Source organism: Bidens hawaiensis, unplaced genomic scaffold, assembly GCF_021521415.1.
Source record: "Bidens hawaiensis isolate Kalapana, Puna unplaced genomic scaffold, B.hawaiensis_p1.1 tig00006302_1, whole genome shotgun sequence".
NCBI lineage: Eukaryota > Viridiplantae > Streptophyta > Magnoliopsida > Asterales > Asteraceae > Bidens > Bidens hawaiensis.
In genome coordinates, this window is record NW_027491421.1 from 50,125 (window position 1) to 71,883 (window position 21,759).

A 21,759-nucleotide genomic window follows, 5' to 3' on the forward strand; every position below is an offset into this window, starting at 1 on the left:
TTCGGGCCATAACTGGAACTGTCACCCTGCTCCCATGCAGTGCTCGAGTTTCATGCATAAAGCTCGAAAAGAATGAGCCCACACTCTCTTAAGTTAAACAAGCCAAGCTCAGGTTTAGACGAGATTGGTATCACTCTAGCCCCTACTGAAAAGGACTTGACATAATCCCAGCACTTGTTAATCTAACAAATTATAAGACTTGCAACAATCAAAAAGTAGTCCTGCTAACATACTCATGAGGGTAAAACAGTCAATAAAAAACTTCTTTAACATCTTTAAGAACAAAACAACAGAAGTCTATTAAGTTCGCAACCAATGGTTTATGCTTGGTATTATAAGAGAGTGCAAAACTCCACTTCCAAGAGCGGCATTAAATCACAAACAAGACTCATAAAACTTGCATGCAAAACACAATTCATGTCCAAATGATTCGACTCGTATCGTTTTCAACAATTCTGAGTTATTCCCGACCGTCTAGTTAAAACTAGCAAAATCATCATGTGCATCAAAACATTTTATTGATTTGATGGATTAACTTGCTGCCTTATGGTGCGAGCACAATCAGCAAAATTCTTGACCAGTGAATTGCATTTTAGCGGATCCTTAGTGTTCTCTTTGTAGCAATCCAGACAAGCAGTCAACTCAGTCAAACAAGGCATCGGTTTTGGTTGAGGAAGTTTAAACTCTTTATCATGAAGTTCTTTTGCCTTTTGTGTTACTTCAACCACCATTTCATCTTCTTTCTTTTGTAGCTTTTCTAACACTTTTTCACTGTCTTGGAGGACAGAACGGATTGCGTCCACCTCAGCATTGGCGGGTGGTGGAATTGGGAAGAACATTGGCGGCCATCCGGCAGCAGGGGTGACGGGTTTTAAAGATGGTGACTCGTCATGGGTGGCGGGTTTGATTTGGTCTTGTGGAGGTTTTGGTACTTTCGGTTTTGGTTTTCTTGTTTTCTTCTTCACTTTGTTATTGTCGTTAGCTAGTTGTTTAACTAGGTCACCACTTATTTGAATTGTAAATGCATCATCCATGGATTTCAAGATCAATTCCTGAAACAATTTAGTTGTCAGACTTTAGAAATATATTTTATATTTTGTGCAATAATTGACAAAAGCATAGTTTAACCTTTTGAAAATAAATGAGTATATTTGTGCAATAACTGACAAAAGTATACACTTGTTTTACTTTTAGCTGATAACTTTGACTTTACCAGTTTGACTAGTTAGAGATATAAGCATAACCAAATCAACCCTTTCACTAGTAGGCGTGTAACAAATCATGGTCCTTGTGAAGTGTGAACCACTCGAAATCGGCTCGCTAAAAGCTTGATTCGAGCCGAGCTCGAGCCCAGGACTTGAAATAAGCTTGTTTATTAAAGAAGCCTTAACCCAAGTTCCACTTGTTGAGCATGAGCTCGCCGCGACCCTAAGAGCATACTATTTATATAAGTTTTATTTAATATATTAAATGTATATTATATATATAATAACTATTATTATTTATAGAAATAAAATTAACTAAATAATATGTAGTTGGTTATTTATAATTCTTTTTACAACATATGTATGCTAAATAATTAGAAATGACTACAAATTATATTTAATATATCAAATATGTTGAAAAACAACTCACGAGTCAAACTCAAGCTTTAAAAATAGAGCTTGAAACAAGCTGGGCTCGAGCTCTAGTAAGTTGAACAATCCAAGCTCGAGCCTAGTTGAGCTCGGGCTCAACTTGTTTACACCTCTATTGACAAGTAAATGGGTCGTACTTGGCAGACTTAAAAACTATTAATCTAAACAACTTAATTAAAGTACAAGTATTTGAAGTCATTTTCTGTAGAAGATCTTCATAATCAAATGGTCAACCACATGAAACAGTTAACACCTGAAATTCTAATAATATCTTGACAGAACATTTTGCATGCCTAATACACAAATAGAAATCTCACGGTTATGTAATGCTCCAAGAAATTAACTCAATTTTGTAGAAAGCATGAGGTGCAGAAAATTGAAAACCAATCTTTTCATCAGTAATCTATGTAAATATTATCACTCAGATTAAGGCACATATCTAATGGAATAAAATACACTGCATAAACTTAATGTCTGCTAATAGAACTTGAGAAAGAGAGTTTAGATAGATAATACGATGAAAGTTCCATAATGACACAAATTCAAAACAGGGTATCCTTGGGTTGTGCACATCTACTCTTAGATGTCCAATATACCTTTGCCATCACATATAAACAATTCCAAACTATAGTTCAACTTATATTTAGCCATATATCTCAACCTTCCCTTATTCCAACTCTCTTAGACTAAAAGTTAACGACAGATCTCATTAACCTTCTTTCTAACTTAATTGTATCATCATCATAATAATCAGTGCCTTTCTTAACAATATGCCATAGTTCCAACAAGTATACCTATTTATTTATCGAAAACTAAACATCGCATCACAAGATATGCAGTGGCTCAAAATTGACACACCTAAATCAATTAAAAGTTATCAAGTATAACTAGCTAGGGCAAAAAACAATTAAAAAAAAAAGTTTTATAAATTAAAGCAATGATCAAAACCCTAAGTTCCTAATTAAGTAAATCAGAATCAGCAGCTCAATAAACTGTGCAAACAAACATTAGGTTAATCCAACACAATACACAGAGAATATCATCAAGTTACAATATGACATAAAAAACGCCCAAATTAATAACTGAAACCCTAATTCGATCGTCAAATTAAAACTTTCAACTACAAAATCCAGTAAGCGTATATAAATTCACAAAACACAGAGTAAATCAGTAATGAACAAATAGAGATTAGGTATAAATAAGATCTAACCTGAAAGCTCCAACACAGCGATTAACCAAGAACCCGTGGGTTTGAGAAAATTGCAGATTCGTAAATTCCAATTGAAGATAATAATATTAGTTTAACTTTTAGCCATCAATTAGTATGTACATTCATTTAAAGCCCTCTTACTTTCTACGACTTGTCATTCAACATATATTTTTTTTTTAGGGAAAACTGCAATTTGCGTTCATGTGGTTTGTGTGCGGAACCACTTTACGTCACTAAAAAAAATTGAACCGATTGAAACACTGTTAGGGGTGAGCAAGAAATAGTTGGGAACCGCCGGAACTGAGGAACCGGAACCAAACCGATGCTTTAGAACTGCTAGCGTGTGTTACCCTACGGTTCTCAGTTCTTAGTATTTGCATTAAACGGTTCCCGGTTTGGTTTCGGGTAAAACCGATTGTTCTAGATGTGGAACTGAACAACCGAAATATTAAAAAAAATAAATAAATAAAATTACCAATTCCTAGTTTTTATATAGTAACTAATTAGCCGGCATTTATTCAATCATTCGTTAATTCAAAATTTTCCTTCTTTGCGTTCAATACCTAGAATCCAAGATCGATTTTTATTCAAGTTTTCAAGGTAATATAATATATAATGATATGATTTTCCTTTAATCTATCCCACTAATGATTTATTTAACTTCAACAATTAATTTTTAATCAGAAATATAATGGATCTTTATGTTTTAATCCATATTAATTTTATCGTGAAAGAAGACATACAACTTGTTTTGCAATTGCAAAGTTTACACAACACATGATGATAAATAAATGACTGAAATGATTCTAGCGTAGCACTGATTAGCAAGAACTGACTTTACCGGTTCTGGAACCGAACCAGTTTACTATAATAAGTTCTGGTTCCGATTCTATTTTCAGTCATTTTCGGTTCCGGTTCGATTCCAGTTCAGCTCTCGCGATTCTGTACCATTTCATAGTCCTACACATTTTGGTTTTCTGGCAGGAACAAATGTGTCCCTCCAACATGCTGCCATATGTTTTTTCGTCCAAGGGGTTAATTACCACCATACCCCTCACTTACTAATTTCAATCAGTAAGGTTGATTATTGGATCAATAGGAGCCCAATTCACTTCTTTTCTACATCGTTAGTACAATTTGGAGCCCAAATATCATAGTTCTCCTCTTCTGGGTTAGTGAGATCAGGTACAGTGTTATAATGTATCGGATTTGATTTGCTCTTGTGGTGAAGGTATGTGCTATAGGATTTCTCGTACGGGGGCTAACCCTGGTCGACGATTCTTGTGTTGTGTTAGTTTTTCAACCTTCAAATTTGTCTGTTAATTACGATACATAGGGCTAGTGATGATTTTTTGTGTTAATTGTTAATTTGATTTTTTAGATTCATGTCGGATAAATTAAGATAATTATGGTTAGGATGTTTTTAATTCAGTTGATATTTGAATTTCATTATAGAAGGAAACTTGTGGATGGTTAAACTGTTACATTTCGGATTTTTCGTTCTTGTATTTGTAACCGTTACCCAACATGTTTCGAACTCAGGTAATTGATCAATAAAAAATTCCGCAATTATTTAATTTATTTATTTTTAGTTTATTGTACTTACTTTTAATTTAATTTGATAATAACTATTAGAAGTTAGCACAAATAGTCCCTAAATAAACTTTTTATCCTCCTTTGCAACCCTTACCCATGTAACACCCTACCAATTTCCATATCAATTTTGACAATTTAGAAAGTTAATGGACTAGTTAGTCATTTAGCTAAAGATATATGGAAGCGACACGTGTCCAATGACTCATCACCATGAAATGACACATGTCACATGGTGGCAAAACCAAAGGACACGTGTCATCACATAATAACTCATACCCTTATAAAGTGACATGTGGCTAGTGACTAAACAATGTGAATGCCACATGTCAACACCTTATGACATGATTCATCATCAAGAATGACACATGTCGCATGATGGTGAGTGGCGGTCCGACCAAGGATGGCCGTAAATAGTGAGCATTGGCTCCTCATTTGTGGCATCCAAAACACCAAACCGCTCCCACTTTATCGAAGTTCGTGCCACCGAGTTAGAGTCCCGACGCCTCTCTAGAGTTCGACGCTCCATACCCCGACACCATACATATAGTCAAAGCACTGCTCGTTCGTCCTTAAGCGCTATACTCATTTTAAGGTAAGAGTTATGTTTAAGATATTTCAAATCATAGCTTAGATCGTAGTTGAGGGTATAGCCTAAACCTTGAAAAGTTTATATATTTCAGCTTTATATATATAAATGTTTACAAAAATAAACGTTCCTTTATTATTAAGAAACATGAAGTTTTACATACAAAGGTTATTGTTAATTAACATTCTTCTAAAGTAAGATACGCTAATTTCTTTCATAAAAGATGCCTATAAATAATTAAACAGAATAACATGACGGGCATGTAGTAAATGGAAGGGTTACAACACCGCTAGTCGAGTTTCTTGTCTAAGGAAAGTAATTCGTATAAATCTCAATCAACCGCATGGCCCGTTTGCTTTCCTGTAGAGCTTGATGAGAGTGTTCAAACCTATTAGGCCAAAGCATGCTACACCAAACGTACGAACCAAAAAGGCTTTAAGTAAACAAAGTAATCATTTTGAATAAAAATGTTTATTCTAAAGGAGGAAACATAGTAGTTTTATAAACGCGATTTCTTCTAAAGGAAGAAACATGAAATTTAGATGATTTCTTCTACAGGAAGAAACGTCAATATCAAAATGTATGATTTTATAGACTAAAGGTCTAAAGTAATATTTTAACAATAAAATATTATGTCAAGATTTAATGCTATTTAACCAGACTAAAGGTCTGAAGCTAGATCATTTGATCTAGTTAGGTTATTAAACTATTATTCTCGAACTATAGGTCCGAGGTAATCATTCATCAAATACAGAGAAGTTGTTAATTGAGCGACTCATCAAAAGGTAAATACGTCCCCAACTCTTTTTAAACTATTTAATCGAGTCATTTCAACATGTCAAAGTTTACATGGGATTATAGATCCCTGAAACTTTAGTAGTCGGTGGCTCTCAGGCTAGATATTCGTGTGTCTGGATCCATTCATATGTGGTCAGAGAGTAGGCATACCCCGCCACGCTTTGCATCATTTGTCCCTGATCATTGAGCCGGTCTATAGGGCCGTTAGGACTTGACTATGTGATATATTTGGTACGTCGATCTATAAGGCCGCTGAGTTGTTACGAGTAAAGCTAAAGGTTTATATAAATGATTTAGTGTCAGCGTGTTTACCAGCAATTGTCGCTGACGTATTTTATAAAACTATTTTACAGGTAACCAGTAGAAAGGTGTAGTAGAAAATGGAGGATATAGCCGTTAGACGCATCTTAAGGCTCAGTTTGGTTTTAATTATGTAAAAGATGTAAATTAACTTTTAATCACTTTTAATGTTTTGTAAGACAATACCGAGTATTTAAATCCCGAGTTTTCTATAAATGAATATTTTATTCAAGAAAAGACTTCCGCTACGCAACACATACTTTGATGTATTTCAAAGCAGGTACAAACTATGGTCACACGCTTAGGCCCATGGACCCGGGTGTGACAACCCATGTCGAGGGACCTAATTGCAAATAGTATTTAAAATCTCTTCTTCTTCTTTCCTTCCATCTCTCGGCTGACACACACCTACACAATCCTTTTCTTGACTCGTAATTCTCGAATATAATCAATATTTGATCTTGCCAAATCAATTACTAACAGAAAACGATCCAATCGACACTCTAAATTGGGAAATGATTAACAATTGACAACCAATTTCCGTAATTAAGAACCGCGGCTAAACAAACCTCAAAATGCTATAAATACTCCATCAAAATGCAATTTAATTTGCACACACCATCTTTACAACATCATGATGTGCTAAATGTAGTTATTAATTTACTAACTAAATAAACGCTAATCTAGACACTAAGTAATAGTTCTAGACTCTTAACTTAATTAAAACTACTAACCGGCAAGTGAACCGGTCGACTCTAGTATAGCTAAGTAACTCCGGATATCGAACCCACGAGACTCTTTTAATTACATAAACTAGCTAATTAGACTCAACTAACTGACACGACTATTTATTTATATTATGTTGGGGGTTTTTCTAATAATAATATTAAATTAATCACTAAGACTTAAGGACGACTTAAACCTAGACTTAATTCAAATGATGACAAGCAACCACCTAGGCTAGAATCCTTAATGTATCAATTATCAAATAGTAGGAAAATGCTAAGTTATGAAACTGGGATCTTAAATTATTCACTTAAAGAAAACCCAAACAGGACCCCTGACTATTCTCAAGAAGACACCTATGGATCTCTATTAAGCTCTTAAAAACACCAGTTTAATTAGAATCGCTTACGGTCGCTAATTATTTTATGACAAGTACTTCTATAAGAAATCCTACCTTACAGCGCGGAAATCAAAGGTAGTTTAAAGTATTCACTCGACTAGATAAACAAGGCTGAAAAATCAAACTTAGACGGACTCCTTACGAAGAACTAAATCTAGCAATTTTAAGCAACCAAGACTTATTATATAATCTATCACCTCTAAGCTATTTAGATTAGCAGCACACTTACGTCTATTTGATTTATTAATATTGTTCCTATGGCTTTATTGTAAATCAACCATAAACTAGTCAAAAACACACAGTAGATGACCTAACATAATCCTATCATATGACAGACAATCACCAAGGAAACTGTGAAACAATAAAATTCACCAAACAATCTTAAGCACACATATGCATCGAATAAATAACAAGGAACCTCTTACTTAATCATAAACCATAACAAAAGCAAAGTCCAAACTAAAATCCAATATCAACAAAAGTTCATCATAAACCTAGATGGTCTAGGGGTTTAGCCAACAACCATACTCAAGAACAAAAGAAAATAAATAGGATCAAAAACTGAATTCATAAAGAAAACAATAAAATCAAACCAAATAATAATGATGTTTGGATGAGTAGGTGTTGAACCCGGACGCTCTCCGCTCGAACCAAAGGCTTTCTTTTTCTTTTTCTTCTCTTATTCCAGCTGCCTCTTTTTCCAAAACTTGCGGCTCCCAATCACTCCCCCCCCCCCCCCCCTCCGATGTCAAGGGGCTCCAATAGCATTTATAATAATGTTGTGATATTCTCAAAACCCTTCGTGAACCTCTTTTTTTTATTCTGCACGTTTTAGGGCCCAACCCAGTACCACATCTAATTAGCCTAATGAAATTTGACTTCTATTTCTTGTTGCTAACTCCCAGCAGCCCAATTAATTAGATTCCCCGATGACCGTTTTCGACCCATATATAATCTTTTGTATTGTGATGCGTGGGCCAACTTCATACCTGCACAAGTTCACAAAATTCAACGTGGTAACAGAACTTAATACACAATAATTGATTTCTATTATGCTGCATTTAGCTAAGTAATTTTATTAATATAATATATTATACTAATTCCGACCAATAATAATAATAATAATAATAATAATAATAAATAAATAAATAAAACTCGTTGGATGTTTTGCTTGTTAGCCTCAAGCTTATTAAAGTATACTATGTCAAAGCTCATTGTCACAAATTTAATATAAGTACTCCACTTTAACTCATTTAATCATGAAACCTTTAAAATCCAAATATGAGCCAAATAAGAGTAATGTTCAATAAAAACTTAGTTCAAAGCACTTAAAAATATAGGAAATATTTATATAATAGTATGTATATTTTATGCCATATCACATCACAACTTAAAACTCTAAGCCAGTTGATTTATAACTTGCTATTGAGGCCAATTCGTGATCCATATTTGAGCTGTGAACCCTAAACTGCCGCCACTCGCAATTCATCATCTAATCTAATATGGTAATTAGTACATGTTCTTGGTTCGTTTTTGTCTAATAAACATTAACCCTAAACCAATTTTAACAAACCTTAATCAATTAAACAAGATAGAAATCTAGGGTTTATATTTGGGGAAGAACTTTGAACCGGCTTGTGTATATAATAAATTAGTTTCATGTCTTAACTGAGTTAAACACCTGCCCCAGTGGCAGGTGCATGCTAGGATAGTCACTGAACCGACCTAGGGACGCGGGTTCGAGTCCCCACATTAAACGCATTTTTAATTCATTTCTAGAGATTAACTTACATATGTATCACTAAATAAACATTAATTTAATGAAACTGAACCCCAAATTCACATTTTTCTTGTCGTGAACCTTCAATTTCTTGATTTATCTTTAACTAGTAGCTCTCTCGGCGTGTTGTGCCGGGGCAGGCTGGTAAATTCCGGGTGATGATAAAACTCAAGCTTTATCAGTCACGGGTGTTAAGGCGGTAAGTCAACACAAATTTGTTGATTTTGGTTACGTGCGTTATGTATTGGATCTAAAACAAAAAATATAAAAATTGAGGTGGCGCAATGGGGTTTGTCGGTTGGTAAAAGTCGAGCGTTGGTAAAACCTGAGCGTTGCCAATCTCAGGCATTGAGATGGTGAATCGACGCATATTCGGTTGGTCTCCGTCACGTTTGTTACGTGTCAGAACTAAAATAAAAAACAAATTTGGCCGTCGGTCGGTTTCGTTACGTTCGTTACGATACTGAAACTAAAACAAAATATAGTCAACTTATGCAAATATGGTTGGTTTCCGTCACATTTATTACATTACCGAACTAAAACAAAAAATAAAAAACAAAATTTGTCATTCGGTAGCTTTATGTTATGTTCGTTACGGTACTGGAACAAGAAATACACAAAAAAAAAAACTTTTGTCGACCACTAAGGTGCCGCCAAGTGGCCAATAAGGGTCCTTGTGGCACCAAAGGTGTCAATTATTATATATAATAATATATGCATATATATATATATAAATTCACTATATATTTAACATATCATAAATATGATACTTATTTTCACATATCTAATAAATCGAACTATCTTCGAGATTCAAATAATTTTCCCGTTAATATATACACATATGTATAACATTCTTATCAATAATTAACATATATATTTTTTCACCGAACATATGTATAGATAGATACTATATATAATTTTATGATTAATTAATATTGGTTATTTATTATTAATATTCTTTTACTTATAAATATGAATATAGATAAATATCATATAAGGGATTTCTCATTTTTTTTATCCAACATAAATACCAAAATAATAATATTAATACTAATAATAATAAATGTAATAATAATATTAAATAAATAAATATAATGATTTAAACCCTAAAAGAATCCAAATCTTTCAAACAGATTATAAACCACAATAATGATAATCAAACTAATAATATCCCATCAAATCTCAAATCCTTATATGTCTTATTAATTTTTCGTTTATTACTTTATACTATCGTTAACAATTAGGGCGTTTTTGTTGACGTATCTCGAGGAGCGTAATTGTTGTCATCTTAACTTTTATCATTGTCTCATTACTTATTCCATCCGTTAAGGTAAGTAATTCACATTTCTCTTTTTACCTTTTTACATTTTGGGGCGTGTTATGCATTCACAAGTAGATAAAATATTATTTTCACTACAATTCAACTATTTGCGTAGATATGAAATTGCTCGGTTAGTTGATACGTGTGAAGAATTATGACTATGTATTTATTTTGAGTTATGGTTATTGGTATCTCATCCTCATCCTCATCCTCATTAGTATGATCATATGCCGCCGGAATAACTTGACCCGTTGGGACGACAGAAATGACTCTTTTATATTATTATCATGCTAGTTTGTAGTAGTTCATATTTATCGCAAGGAATTATCATTTTCAATATTATATATATGCAAAAATTATGGTTACTTGCTTAACTTTATCTTGACAAACCTATCTATTTTCACGCATGACGCAGGTAGCTTTTGGGGATGCAGAAAGAAGTTAAAGAATAGATTGGACCTTAAGCTGCATGACGAATAAAGTTGGATTTTATTTTTAATTATTTAATTATGATGTTATTTCTGTTAAGACAACATTTTGTTTTTGTGTACTTGAATGCCTTATGAAATAAATAATTTAGATATTGACACGTATAATTTACTTTAATGTCTTTTGAGCTATGATACAATTATGTGGTGCCCCGACATGCTCCGCCATAGGTTGGGGTGTGACATAAAGCGGGCTGATACTCCCACTTGTCCTAGATGTGAAACAGTAATCCCAACTTTTCTCAAGACTATGAACAAGAAAAACGAATTTTCAAGAACCAAAGCTATGGAAGTCACAAAATTGAAGATTGTGTTAGGAATTAGTTGGATGTTGTTTCTTGTTTATGTATGTAGATGTTAAGTTGGCATGTAGTTTGAATTTGTATTGTGAAAACCTCTAATTGTTCTATTTCTAATGGTTAAAATTGTTCACTATGTTATATGTTCAATGCCTTAAATCTTCACTACCCATTCGTTGCAGAATGCTTTTCAGTGTATTCACATTTTGTTTTTAGCAGCCATGTTGTAACCATCCTGAAGTTGGTTAACAAGGAAGTCGGTCAGTTGCAAGAAGATGAAATACTTGCCTTTTTAGTGCAAGAAAAAGAAGTCGTTATAGTGCTAGAAAAATAAATGGAAGGCTTATACGTGAGGAACAATATGAAAACGATGCGTTCATCGTACGTGAATGCCATTGTTCAATTTAATATTCAATAAACTTAGTTCCACCTCTTATAATATCAAATAGTGCTTGAAAATCACCATCATCACGCAAGTAGTTAATACCCCAATCCAAACGCATATCTGATTCCTTATAATGAAAGTAGAAAACCATATCACAAGGATATCCAAGAGTCTTAACCATTTCTCCAACTCATATGTGCCAAATTCATCAACCGCAAAACTATCAACGAAAGCTATTGTACCTCCATCGTAAGCTCTACCAGGATACTGTAGTTAGAAAACATATATTCATGAAAATTTTCAATGTAAACATGTTTTTTTTTACCAAAAGTGCGGATATCTTTTCATGATTTTTTATTAAAATAATTTTAAAGAATATTGATTTTTGATTTAAGGAAAAATGAGTAAAAACCATTGAAGTATAACAGTTATGAGATAGATATACCTTAGATCTCCATTGTCTCTGAACCTTAGTGATAAGTGACCAATCCCATCATTACCTTCCTATGGCCTCCTACCTTGACGGAAATAAAAATGACTCCAGGACTCTAGGTTTCATAACAAGACTCAGACATGTTGACAAAAGGAAATATTTTATTTCATAACTATTCTTCCCGAAGGAAGAACTTCTGGATATTTGTATAATTTTCTCCTAAGGGGGAGCTTACTCACACATAGCTAGGATTACACCAGGAAAATTAAAATTATTGGGAGAGTATTCGATGCCTCTTTCCCTTACATATGTTACAATATATAGAAAAAAAATGAACGTAAAGTTCTTTTTGTTTGCGTAAGTGCTTACGTAATCTTTTGCATAATTAAACCCGGGTGGGGTCCTAATCACGTGTCCTCCATTATCTCACTGAGAGGTTGTCTTTTGGCCTGCTTTATTCACATGCTTGCTTTTCTTTAATCAATGAACCCATACGTAGGGTCCAATTCACGTGTATCCTTCATTATTTCGTTTGAGAGGATGTCACTTTCTCTACACTCTTCACATGCATGATCTTCTATAATGCATGCCAAATCTTGACACAATAATTTTTTGGTGGCAGGACCTACATCGAGCTTATTGAAGATAATTCTCTGCTCAATGGTTTCTATGGCATGCTTTCCATGCACAGGTAGAGGTGTTCTACTGTAACTAATGATTACGCAGTTTTGGCTGCAGTAATTAATTTTCTTGAAACTTCCAACCGTAATTTGTTTAAGAGTTTTTAAAATTTTCAGATACCCATTAACTCTAATGGAGACCTAGTTGCTAATGTCTTCTCATTCTTCCATTATTTTGGAAGATTGGACATTTCTTGATTTAGCTATTCCAACTTCCAAAAGATGCAAAGCGGGAAAGCTTTTTCCTGATACCAATCTGGTAATGCCAAAATGCACTCTATGTAGATGTTGGCATCTTAAGCTGCTGCTATTTTCTTTCTGAAGGTTTTTATAGCCTTCTTCATTCCTTCTGTAAACAAATTGATTTCTTGTAAGTTTGCTGAAGGATAAATATTTTTAATTAATCCAGCAGAAAATGCTAGATTGACTAAATGGGGATCTACTCCCGGACAGAAGTTGTATAGACTCTTTTTCGTTTTGTCTTCTATGAATATATGTTCGACTTCAAAGTCTTTGGGGCTAAGGGCCCTGGATTTTGACCAAGCTGATCGGAATTCGCCTAAACTAATTAGATCGATTTCTTCATTATGGATTTCAATTCTTTTCTCCATTCTTTTTTCAAAAGGTGAATTTGAAAAGCTAACCGGTGAGGTTTTCTTTGTTTTTGTTACAGGCATGGGAAAGACAGTAATCCTTAAAGGTATTTCTTTCCTTCCGAATTCTGCTGAATACCTTTTGGCTTCTTGTTGAGCTTGTAACAGAGAGCCGATTTTTTTTTAAGGAACCGTTTTATGCTGAACGTATCTTAAGACAATAGCCCAGTATTCATATATTCCTCTGTGGTCTCCATAAAAAATGACGTAGAATCTCATCTTTTGATTTCCTGGAGATGTCATCTTTGAGCATAGGTGGTTTTAATAGTTTTTGGCAAACTATCAGCCGTGAACGGACTTGAATCGTCTTTACCGGAGCCGTTTGCTTCTGGACTAGAAGATGATTGTGTCTCATCTTTTTCCGTATGTATGCTTTTTCCCAAAGCATCAGGGATCAACGGACTTGATTTTTCTTTACCTTTAGCTGTTTGTAAAGGAATAGATCTGTTTTTAGACTTTCGTCTTCCTGTACAGAATTTACAGTTTTGGCGTTAAGCAATTCATTGTATAACGCGATTTGCTGTCTCATAGCTTGTAATTCTATTAAAATAATTTTTTTAGGTGTAGAGCCTTGATTTTTTATTTCTCTTCTTCCATCACATTTGTTTTCTAAATATGGTTGTGATGAGTCTTATGAAAGAGACGTATTCTATTTATAGAAAAAGATTACGTCATTGCTTACGCATTTTGAAAGTCATGTGTTAAGCTATCAGCTAGCACGTTTTTTAGTCCTTCAAGATGTTCAATATTAGAGGAATATCTTGAAAACCACATTTACCATCTGACGAGGCGTCCTTGTTTGTTATCTCCTAAAATTTTTGTTTTTAGGAAATAAGTTAAGTTTTTATTATCTGTCCGGACCAGAAATTTTACAGGGGTTAGATAAATAGAAAACTTTGAAATGGTGTTTTTTACAACGAGTAATTCTTTTTCATTACTGTGGTAATTCTTTTCAGCTGGTTTGAAACTTCCAGAGGTATATTTACAAATTTCCTCTCTATCAGCTGTTTTTGCTTTTAAGACCCCTCCCCAAAAATCATTTGATGCATATGTTTCAATTATAAAGGCGTCTTCTTCTTTTGGAAGATAAAGTTTTGGAAAACTTGTCAAGTTTTTCTTTATCTTTTTAATGTATTATGTATCGGATTTTTTCCAATCCCATACGTAATCCTTTTTAAGTTTTACCTGTAGCGGTTTTCTGAGCTCTGCAAGCTTCGGGATGTAGCTTTCTGCATAAGTTAAAACACCCAAAAATCTCTGTAGATGTTTTTTTTATCTTCAAAAGTATCTGGAAATTTATGCAAATTTTCCAAATATGTTTTTGAGCACAATGAGTTCCTTGATCTATTTCGAGACCTAAAAAGTTTATCATTGTTTTAAAAAGATTGGCTTTCTTTTTTTGACAAAATTATTCCGTGTTTTTCAATTGTTTTTAGAACTGATAAAACATGAAAATAGTGATGTTCCTCAGAGTTAGAAAATATTATAATATCATCTACATAGACAGTACAATAATCTTCTAATCCTCTTAAAGCATTTTGCATGTGTCTTTGAAATATGCTAGGTGCTTGTTTTAATCCGAAAGGTACTACCTTCCATTTGTAATGACCATCAGTACATGTAAATGCAGTTAATAACTGAGATTCTTCATCTAACAATACCTGCCAAAAACCACTTTTGTAGTCGAAACTAGAAAATATGGTTTTTCCTCTTAAGAGGGTTAATAATTCTTGCATGCAATGAAGATGATGACTATCTCCTATTGTTGCTGCGTTAACCGCTTTATAATTTACGACAATGCGTTGTTTTCCTCTTCTTTTCTCAGCTTCGTTTTCAACTAGAAAAGCCGGTGACATATGAGGTGATTTACTTGGAACAATTAATTTTTACTCAAGTAACTCTTTAATTTGTTTGCTAAACTCTACTCTGTCCTGTGGATGTATTTCATTGGTTTTACTCTGATTACAGTCTTAGGGTCTATTAACTTTATTGGCGCTTTCATCCAGTTTTTGGATTTTTCTAGGTCAATAGGATTTTCTGAGCATGCTCTTTCAAGTAATGCTTCCATTTTTTGGTATTTTTGTATTTCAAGGAAATACTTTTCTTCTAGTTTTATAACTTCTTGAGTTATATTCGTACTAGGGATTTGTTTTATTTTTGAATCTTTTTTCATTGATTCAAGAAAATCAGGTTTCCTTACCCGAAGTGCTTTAGTGATCTTTTTAATCAGAATCATTTCTTGATTAAGATGAAAAGATATTCTGTCTAACCATTGGGTAAAGGGTCCATACAGCTGACAGAAGTTATTGCCAATAAGCAGATCTATTCCGGATTCTTGTTGATAAATGGTAGAAATAGGAAATGGTTCTCCTGAAAAATAAACTATAAGATTTCTACAAACCTTATTTAATTTAATTGTTTCTTCATTTGAAATTGTTACTTTAATATCTTTAGGTGCGTTTTCCCAAAGTTCTTCAGGAATAACGTATTTACTTGCTAAACAAAGACTTGCTCCAGTGTCAACATAGCAATGTAAAGTTATTGTTTTATATCCTTTAAGAAAATTTTTTCCTTGGATATAAATAGAATTGGGATTGGTTATATTAGCATAAACCAATTCTTCTTGTTTTAAAATATTTTGACAAAAAATGTAATTTGCCTGAGTCATTTTCTTTCCGTTTAGGGGTTGTAGTCATTCTGAGTCAGTAGAATCGTCAGAAGAGTCGTATTTGACTGTTAATGAATATACCTGACTATATCCATCGTAAATATTTTCAGAAGGAAAGTATCCTTCTTCCTCCGCTTCTAGAATAAGCTTTGTTTTCTTTTGGAATTTTTTTTCGGTTAGGACATTCGTTGGCATAATGTCCTTCCTCAGAACATATCCAACATCTACATTTTTTTCTTTCCTTGCGGACAGATCTTTGGTTTTTCTTTTGAAAAGTATTTACCCGGTGTAAATTTTCTTTTCTTGGTTTTCCAAAACCTTCTTTTGTTTTATGCTTTCTTTTATACTTCTTTTTGAAGTATTTTTTTTCTTTGGGTGGGTCACATCCAAAGGACAATTGAAGTATTTCAGTTAAAGTACTGCAACATTTTTTGTTAAATCTTTTTAACTGTTTTTGTTTATTGGAGAAATCACAATAAACTGCAATTTCTTCTTTAACAATCCTTGTAGCAAATCCAAGGGAATTCATGGTTAAAGGATTCTTTTCTTTATTCCATCTCTCTTTAGCCTTTTCTCCTACGATGGGAATTTTCATTAAGTAGGCTTCTATCCAAGAATGATATTCACCCATACTTAACTTATATAGGTTTTGCTCAAATAAGCAAGTAAAATCGTCTAAAAGGCATATATCACATAATTGTGCTTTTATAAGATTTTGCCTTGCCTTTTCTAGCAATTTTTGATTTTCTTGGTCTTTATTTGTGAGAAAATCAAGACCCAAGAACATCATATACATAGCATTGATTATTTGATCATAAAGATCTATACCATGCATGTCTTCATTCCAAGTGGTTCCTTTAATGAAGTCTTGAATAATTCCGGAAGATTTGTGTTCCATTAATAGCAATAATGCCTTAGCTCTAGAGAATTCTTCTGGGTTGGACTGGATTATGAGACTAATCTCACTAATCTCGGTATTCCATTTATCTATAACTTCTTTTCTTTTTTCAAAATCGAAGATACAGTCTATTTTAATGGTGTCAATTGCGGTTGAACTTCCATTATTAGAATTTGGTATACCTTTGTGATAAGGCATAGAAAATTCTGTGTTTTTCTTTTAGTGGCTAGTATAACTAGTACTGGCTCTATTTGTTCTACTATTGTACGCATGAGTTTTTTTCTTCAGAGGAATTTTCATCTTCAGTTACAGGTTCTGGAGTGTTTCCTTTTCAAGTTTAGGTTATTTTATAGTGAAAACCTATTCAGGAAAATATCTCTCTCTCAGGTTCTTATTTTTAGCAAACTTTTGTTCGCATTCTTTATCACTTAGTGATATTAATTGAACTAGTTCATTTATTTGCTCAGTTAAGCATGTCTCAAGCTGGCTATCAAAGATTTGTTCTAGTTTTTGAGAAATAGAACTCATTTTTTAGTTTTGTTAAGCTCTTGAATTTCTTTTTCAAGTTTTTGTTTTTGCTTTAAGTTCGTATATAATTTTTAATTTTTCACTTGGATGCATACTCCAATTGTCATGAATTATACTGAGTTTTTGAATTATGTGACATTTTCTTATTTGAAGGTCATTCTCCATTATTGCTTCAAAACACTTCACGTGGGTTTTTAAAGACTATCACATGGACTCTGACATCTCATGTCATTTTTTGTCGCGAGTCTTTTACAATTCTCTAAGTATTGTTTCTTTTATTATTTTATTGTTCTTTCGTGCCAAAAGACCATTTTAATGCATTTGGACATTTAGAACTTCCTAATGACAGATTTCCTACATTAAAGTTAGGAAAAGAGTATTTTTCAAATCTTTCTTTTTCGTTAAAGATTTTAGGGTGCTGTTCTAGCTTTTGAGGCTTAACTTCCTCTGTTTTATCAATTTTCTCAGAAACATCCTTAATGGTCTTTGCGGCTATAGCCTCTAGATTTTCGTTAGTAGATAATTTTTCTACTTTATTAATTAGATCGCTAATTAATTCTTCGATCTTTACAAGAGAACTCATGTTGTGGTTATAAGAATTTTTCTTGCTTTAAGCCTAAAAATTTTCTTTCTAGCGGCAAGTATTTCTTGTTTGAAGTATCTTATATTTTGAGCTTTTATGTTATCTTGTAACATAAAGTCATATCTAGTTTGCTTTATTATATTTTTATTTATTATAATTTCATTTTCTTCAAAGTTAATTAAATCATCTAGAGCTTTAATTGCTTCTATGATTGGGGTTAAAGACATTATATTTCTATAACCTCTTTATGAATTTCTCCATATTTATCTATTATTTCCGACATAGATCGTATTAATTGTACTTCTGTAGAAGTAGAAGCTGGTTCTCTAATTCTTAGAGTGTGTCCAGAAAAGCTATGTCTGGGTCTAGACTCTAGAGTTTGTTTATTTCGAGCTATATTAATTGCCCAATTTTCTTGTAATTACGAGGGTTCAGTAAATTTACTTTCCTCAACTGTTCCTATATCTAAGAATATATCTTCGATTGCTATACTCTCTCTTTCTTTATACTCTATCGAATGAGTACTGTTGGTAATAGCATACGATATTAAATAATTAATCGTAAATACTTTATTTCCTGGTTCCATAAGATCAGTTTTTCACACTGATGTATGAAACTAAGAGTTTTATCGAAATCTTTTGACTCTCGATGTAAAGCAAATTTAGGATATACGCTAAACATAAATTTACCATATGCTAAATTTCCTTGTACTGCCCTAAGAGAGCATCTTGTATGTTAGTGATTCTATTATCAACAACAGCCATTTTAATAGGAAAATTAATTTCATCTCTGAACTATGCCTTTGGTAGGATTTTTACTACTCCTATATACACCATGTTCATTGATTTTCTTAATTCGGGTTTAATGGTCAAAAGTCTTTTTGCTATTTCTCCTCTTGTTAAGAGTGGCAAAAATACTTTTCTCGATGTGTCCTTTATGTCTACTTAAAATTCTTCAGTATTAAAGCAGTAAAGGATTTTATTTTTTCTTGAAAAAGCCTTTGAAATAAGGCTTTGTAAACTATTAGGTTGATTAAAAACATGTCTATTATCAAGCTTGAACTTAAGCTTGCTTATTTTTGTTAATTGGTCAAAGTTAATCATGTAATCTAACTGAAAACATCTTTCGTTTTCACTAAAGTTGATAACTTCAGTATTTTGTTGGTATGATTCTTTTAAATCATCTTCAATTAGAAATTTTCATTTTCCATTTTTACGGAGCACAAGGCTTACTGTTTAATTTGTTACTGAGTACACATTAATTTTTAAAAATTTGAACACAACGGCGGGGGAGGGGAGGGGGGTGGAGTTAATCATCTATAACTAAACAAATAAATCTTTGCTTGAAAATTTAACTACCAAAATTGGGTGTTGAAGTAAACAAAAAAGCCTTTGACTTATTGTACATAGATTCCGGGTCAAAATCTTGATCATTACTACGTATCATCCAAGTCCCACGAGCCTGTCAAATTGTAAAGTTGAACATCTTGGTCGATTTGATGGATTAATGATTGAGTAACGATTTAAAGGTGTAAAGGACGGGGACACAAAGAAAAAAGAAAGACGATTGAATATGACTAAAACTGGCTTATTACAAGGGATACTGGGGGATACAAAGAGTATAATGTACTTATGAGTGCAACTTTATGAAAATACCCTTATTTTTACCGTTTGTGTTAACAGTGGCTAGTGGGAGGATCGCATTTGATCCCGTCAAAAAACCGCAGAGAGTCAGCTGGTTCATAAATGTTTTGAAGGACGTAAATTGTAGTTGTCTGTTTTTATAATAAAAAATAGTGTATACAAAATCAAACGAGATTCAAACTGTATTTGAAATCGAAATGATTTTTGAAATTAGTTTCGTAAACTCCAAATTGTATAACGTAAATACTAACCAAATAAACACCCTCTAGTAATAATATATACATCTAGACTATAATAAAATACAGAAATTTATGCTTGAAAGTGCATCTGATAGCAAGAATAAAAAAAAGAAATTTCATGGACAATTTTTTTATATGTGAGGAATTAAATTTGGTTTATTGAACAGGTCAAGTTCGTAGGTTAGTTGATGAAGTTAAAAAAAAATCTGAAACTTTGAAAATAATTTGTTAGTCGTGTCAAACACATAGACTTAAACACGACAAGCATTAGGTGTTGTTAAATGTACCTTTTTTCATGCGATTTTTACTAAGGTTCTGTTTGTTTTTGCTTAAAAGGTCTACAAGGGGTTTACTTATGCGGACACGCAGACATAAGCTTCTGAAGACTGTTTTTTTAAGAAGAAAAAGATCTGAAAAATGCTTTTATGGCATTAAAAAATAAGCTATTGTTCAACTTCTTCCCACTTCTTCAAATCTCATCAACACCCAATGTCCAACACCACCATCACCCACCGTCCGCCACCACCACCGTCCGCCACCACCACCACCCACTGTCGACCACAACCACCGTCCGACACCACCACCACTACCCACCGCCAGCCACCACCACCACCAACCGTCCATCACCCACCGCCGTCCACTACCACCACCCATCACCCACCGTTCACCACCTACCACCACCACCCCCCGTCGGCCACCACCACCATCCACTACCACCACCATCGTCCACCACCCACCACAACCGTCCATCACCACCACCACCACCACCACCCACCGTCGACCACCACCACCATCCATTACCACCACCACTTCCACCACCCACCACAACTGTCCATCACCACCACCCACCGTTCACCGCCTACCACAACCGTCTGCCACCAATCTTCCACCACCCACTTCCACAGTTCGTACACCACCATCAATTATTTTAGCAGTCTACAGATGCTAAATAAATGTTATATACTGTGATATATATGATAGGTAATTAATTTTCAGCTTATGCAGTGTAAGACCCCGAACCCCAGGAACCCCACAGTTGGTAATCATTCAAACACTTGTAAAATTTAGTAAACTTAAAAACCATTTCTTCCATTAAAACAAACGAATCAGAGTATAAATTTTGCGGAAAACATGAAAAATGAAATAAATTCCCGAAACCCGGGAATTTTGCCCAAGAACCAAAATAAGTATAACTGTTATAAGTTTCCTTGAAATAAAATATTCATAAACAATTCTTCCTTCCAGTATGCCCCTCACCATCCAAGTAGCTCCGTGCACGTCCAAGCGATAAGGCATCCTCTTCCAAACCTGAAACTTACACTAACATGCACACAAAGTCAGCTTGAGCTGAGTGAGTTCAAGTTTTAAGTAAAAGATATCAGTAGTAAAATCATGGTAGCCATACCAAAGGTTTTAAAAAGTAAAAGGGTACATCCATCTAATCATCATTATCGAACTTAAACATCCTCATACATACATATACAAAGGTATATGTAAACATCCATTCAATAACATCCCTATATACATAACAGTATATATATATATATATATATCAACCACGTATAACATCAGGGGTCGAGCAAACGTACAACCCAAACACGTAACATCAGTGCATGCAAACACGAAGTAGGCATACACAACATCAGTAGTCGAAACGACTACAACATCGCCAAATAGAGGCCAAGAAATAATGTATATACACATATATATATTTAACATCCCAAGGCTTACCATATACTAGCAAGCCTATATAAAATCATTTTAAAAACATTTCATCAAGTAAGAAAACATTTAGGTGCGTATGCTAGCCCAAAAGTAAAATGAGTAAAAAGGGCATCATGAACTCACCTGAGATCGATCGAATACTTGCAACGAGCTAGGAAGTTCCTAAGGGCACAATCACAAGCA

The 21,759-nt window shown here is 33.6% G+C and overlaps 1 protein-coding gene across 1 annotated transcript; it reads right to left on the minus strand.

Moving 5' to 3' along the window:
- Positions 1-237: 237 nt before the first annotated feature.
- LOC143631976 (uncharacterized) lies at positions 238-1,052 on the minus strand. The gene has a single exon (XM_077100583.1). It carries the CDS (start codon positions 1,032-1,034, stop codon positions 516-518), a length of 519 nt encoding a protein of 172 aa, XP_076956698.1. The 5' UTR covers positions 1,035-1,052; the 3' UTR covers positions 238-515.
- Between the last annotated feature and the right edge of the window lie 20,707 nt (positions 1,053-21,759).

Bases quoted from the DNA above. Each gene is read 5' to 3' on its own strand.
- LOC143631976 (XM_077100583.1), bottom strand. From the start codon at position 1,034: ATGGATGATGCATTTACAATTCAAATAAGTGGTGACCTAGTTAAACAA.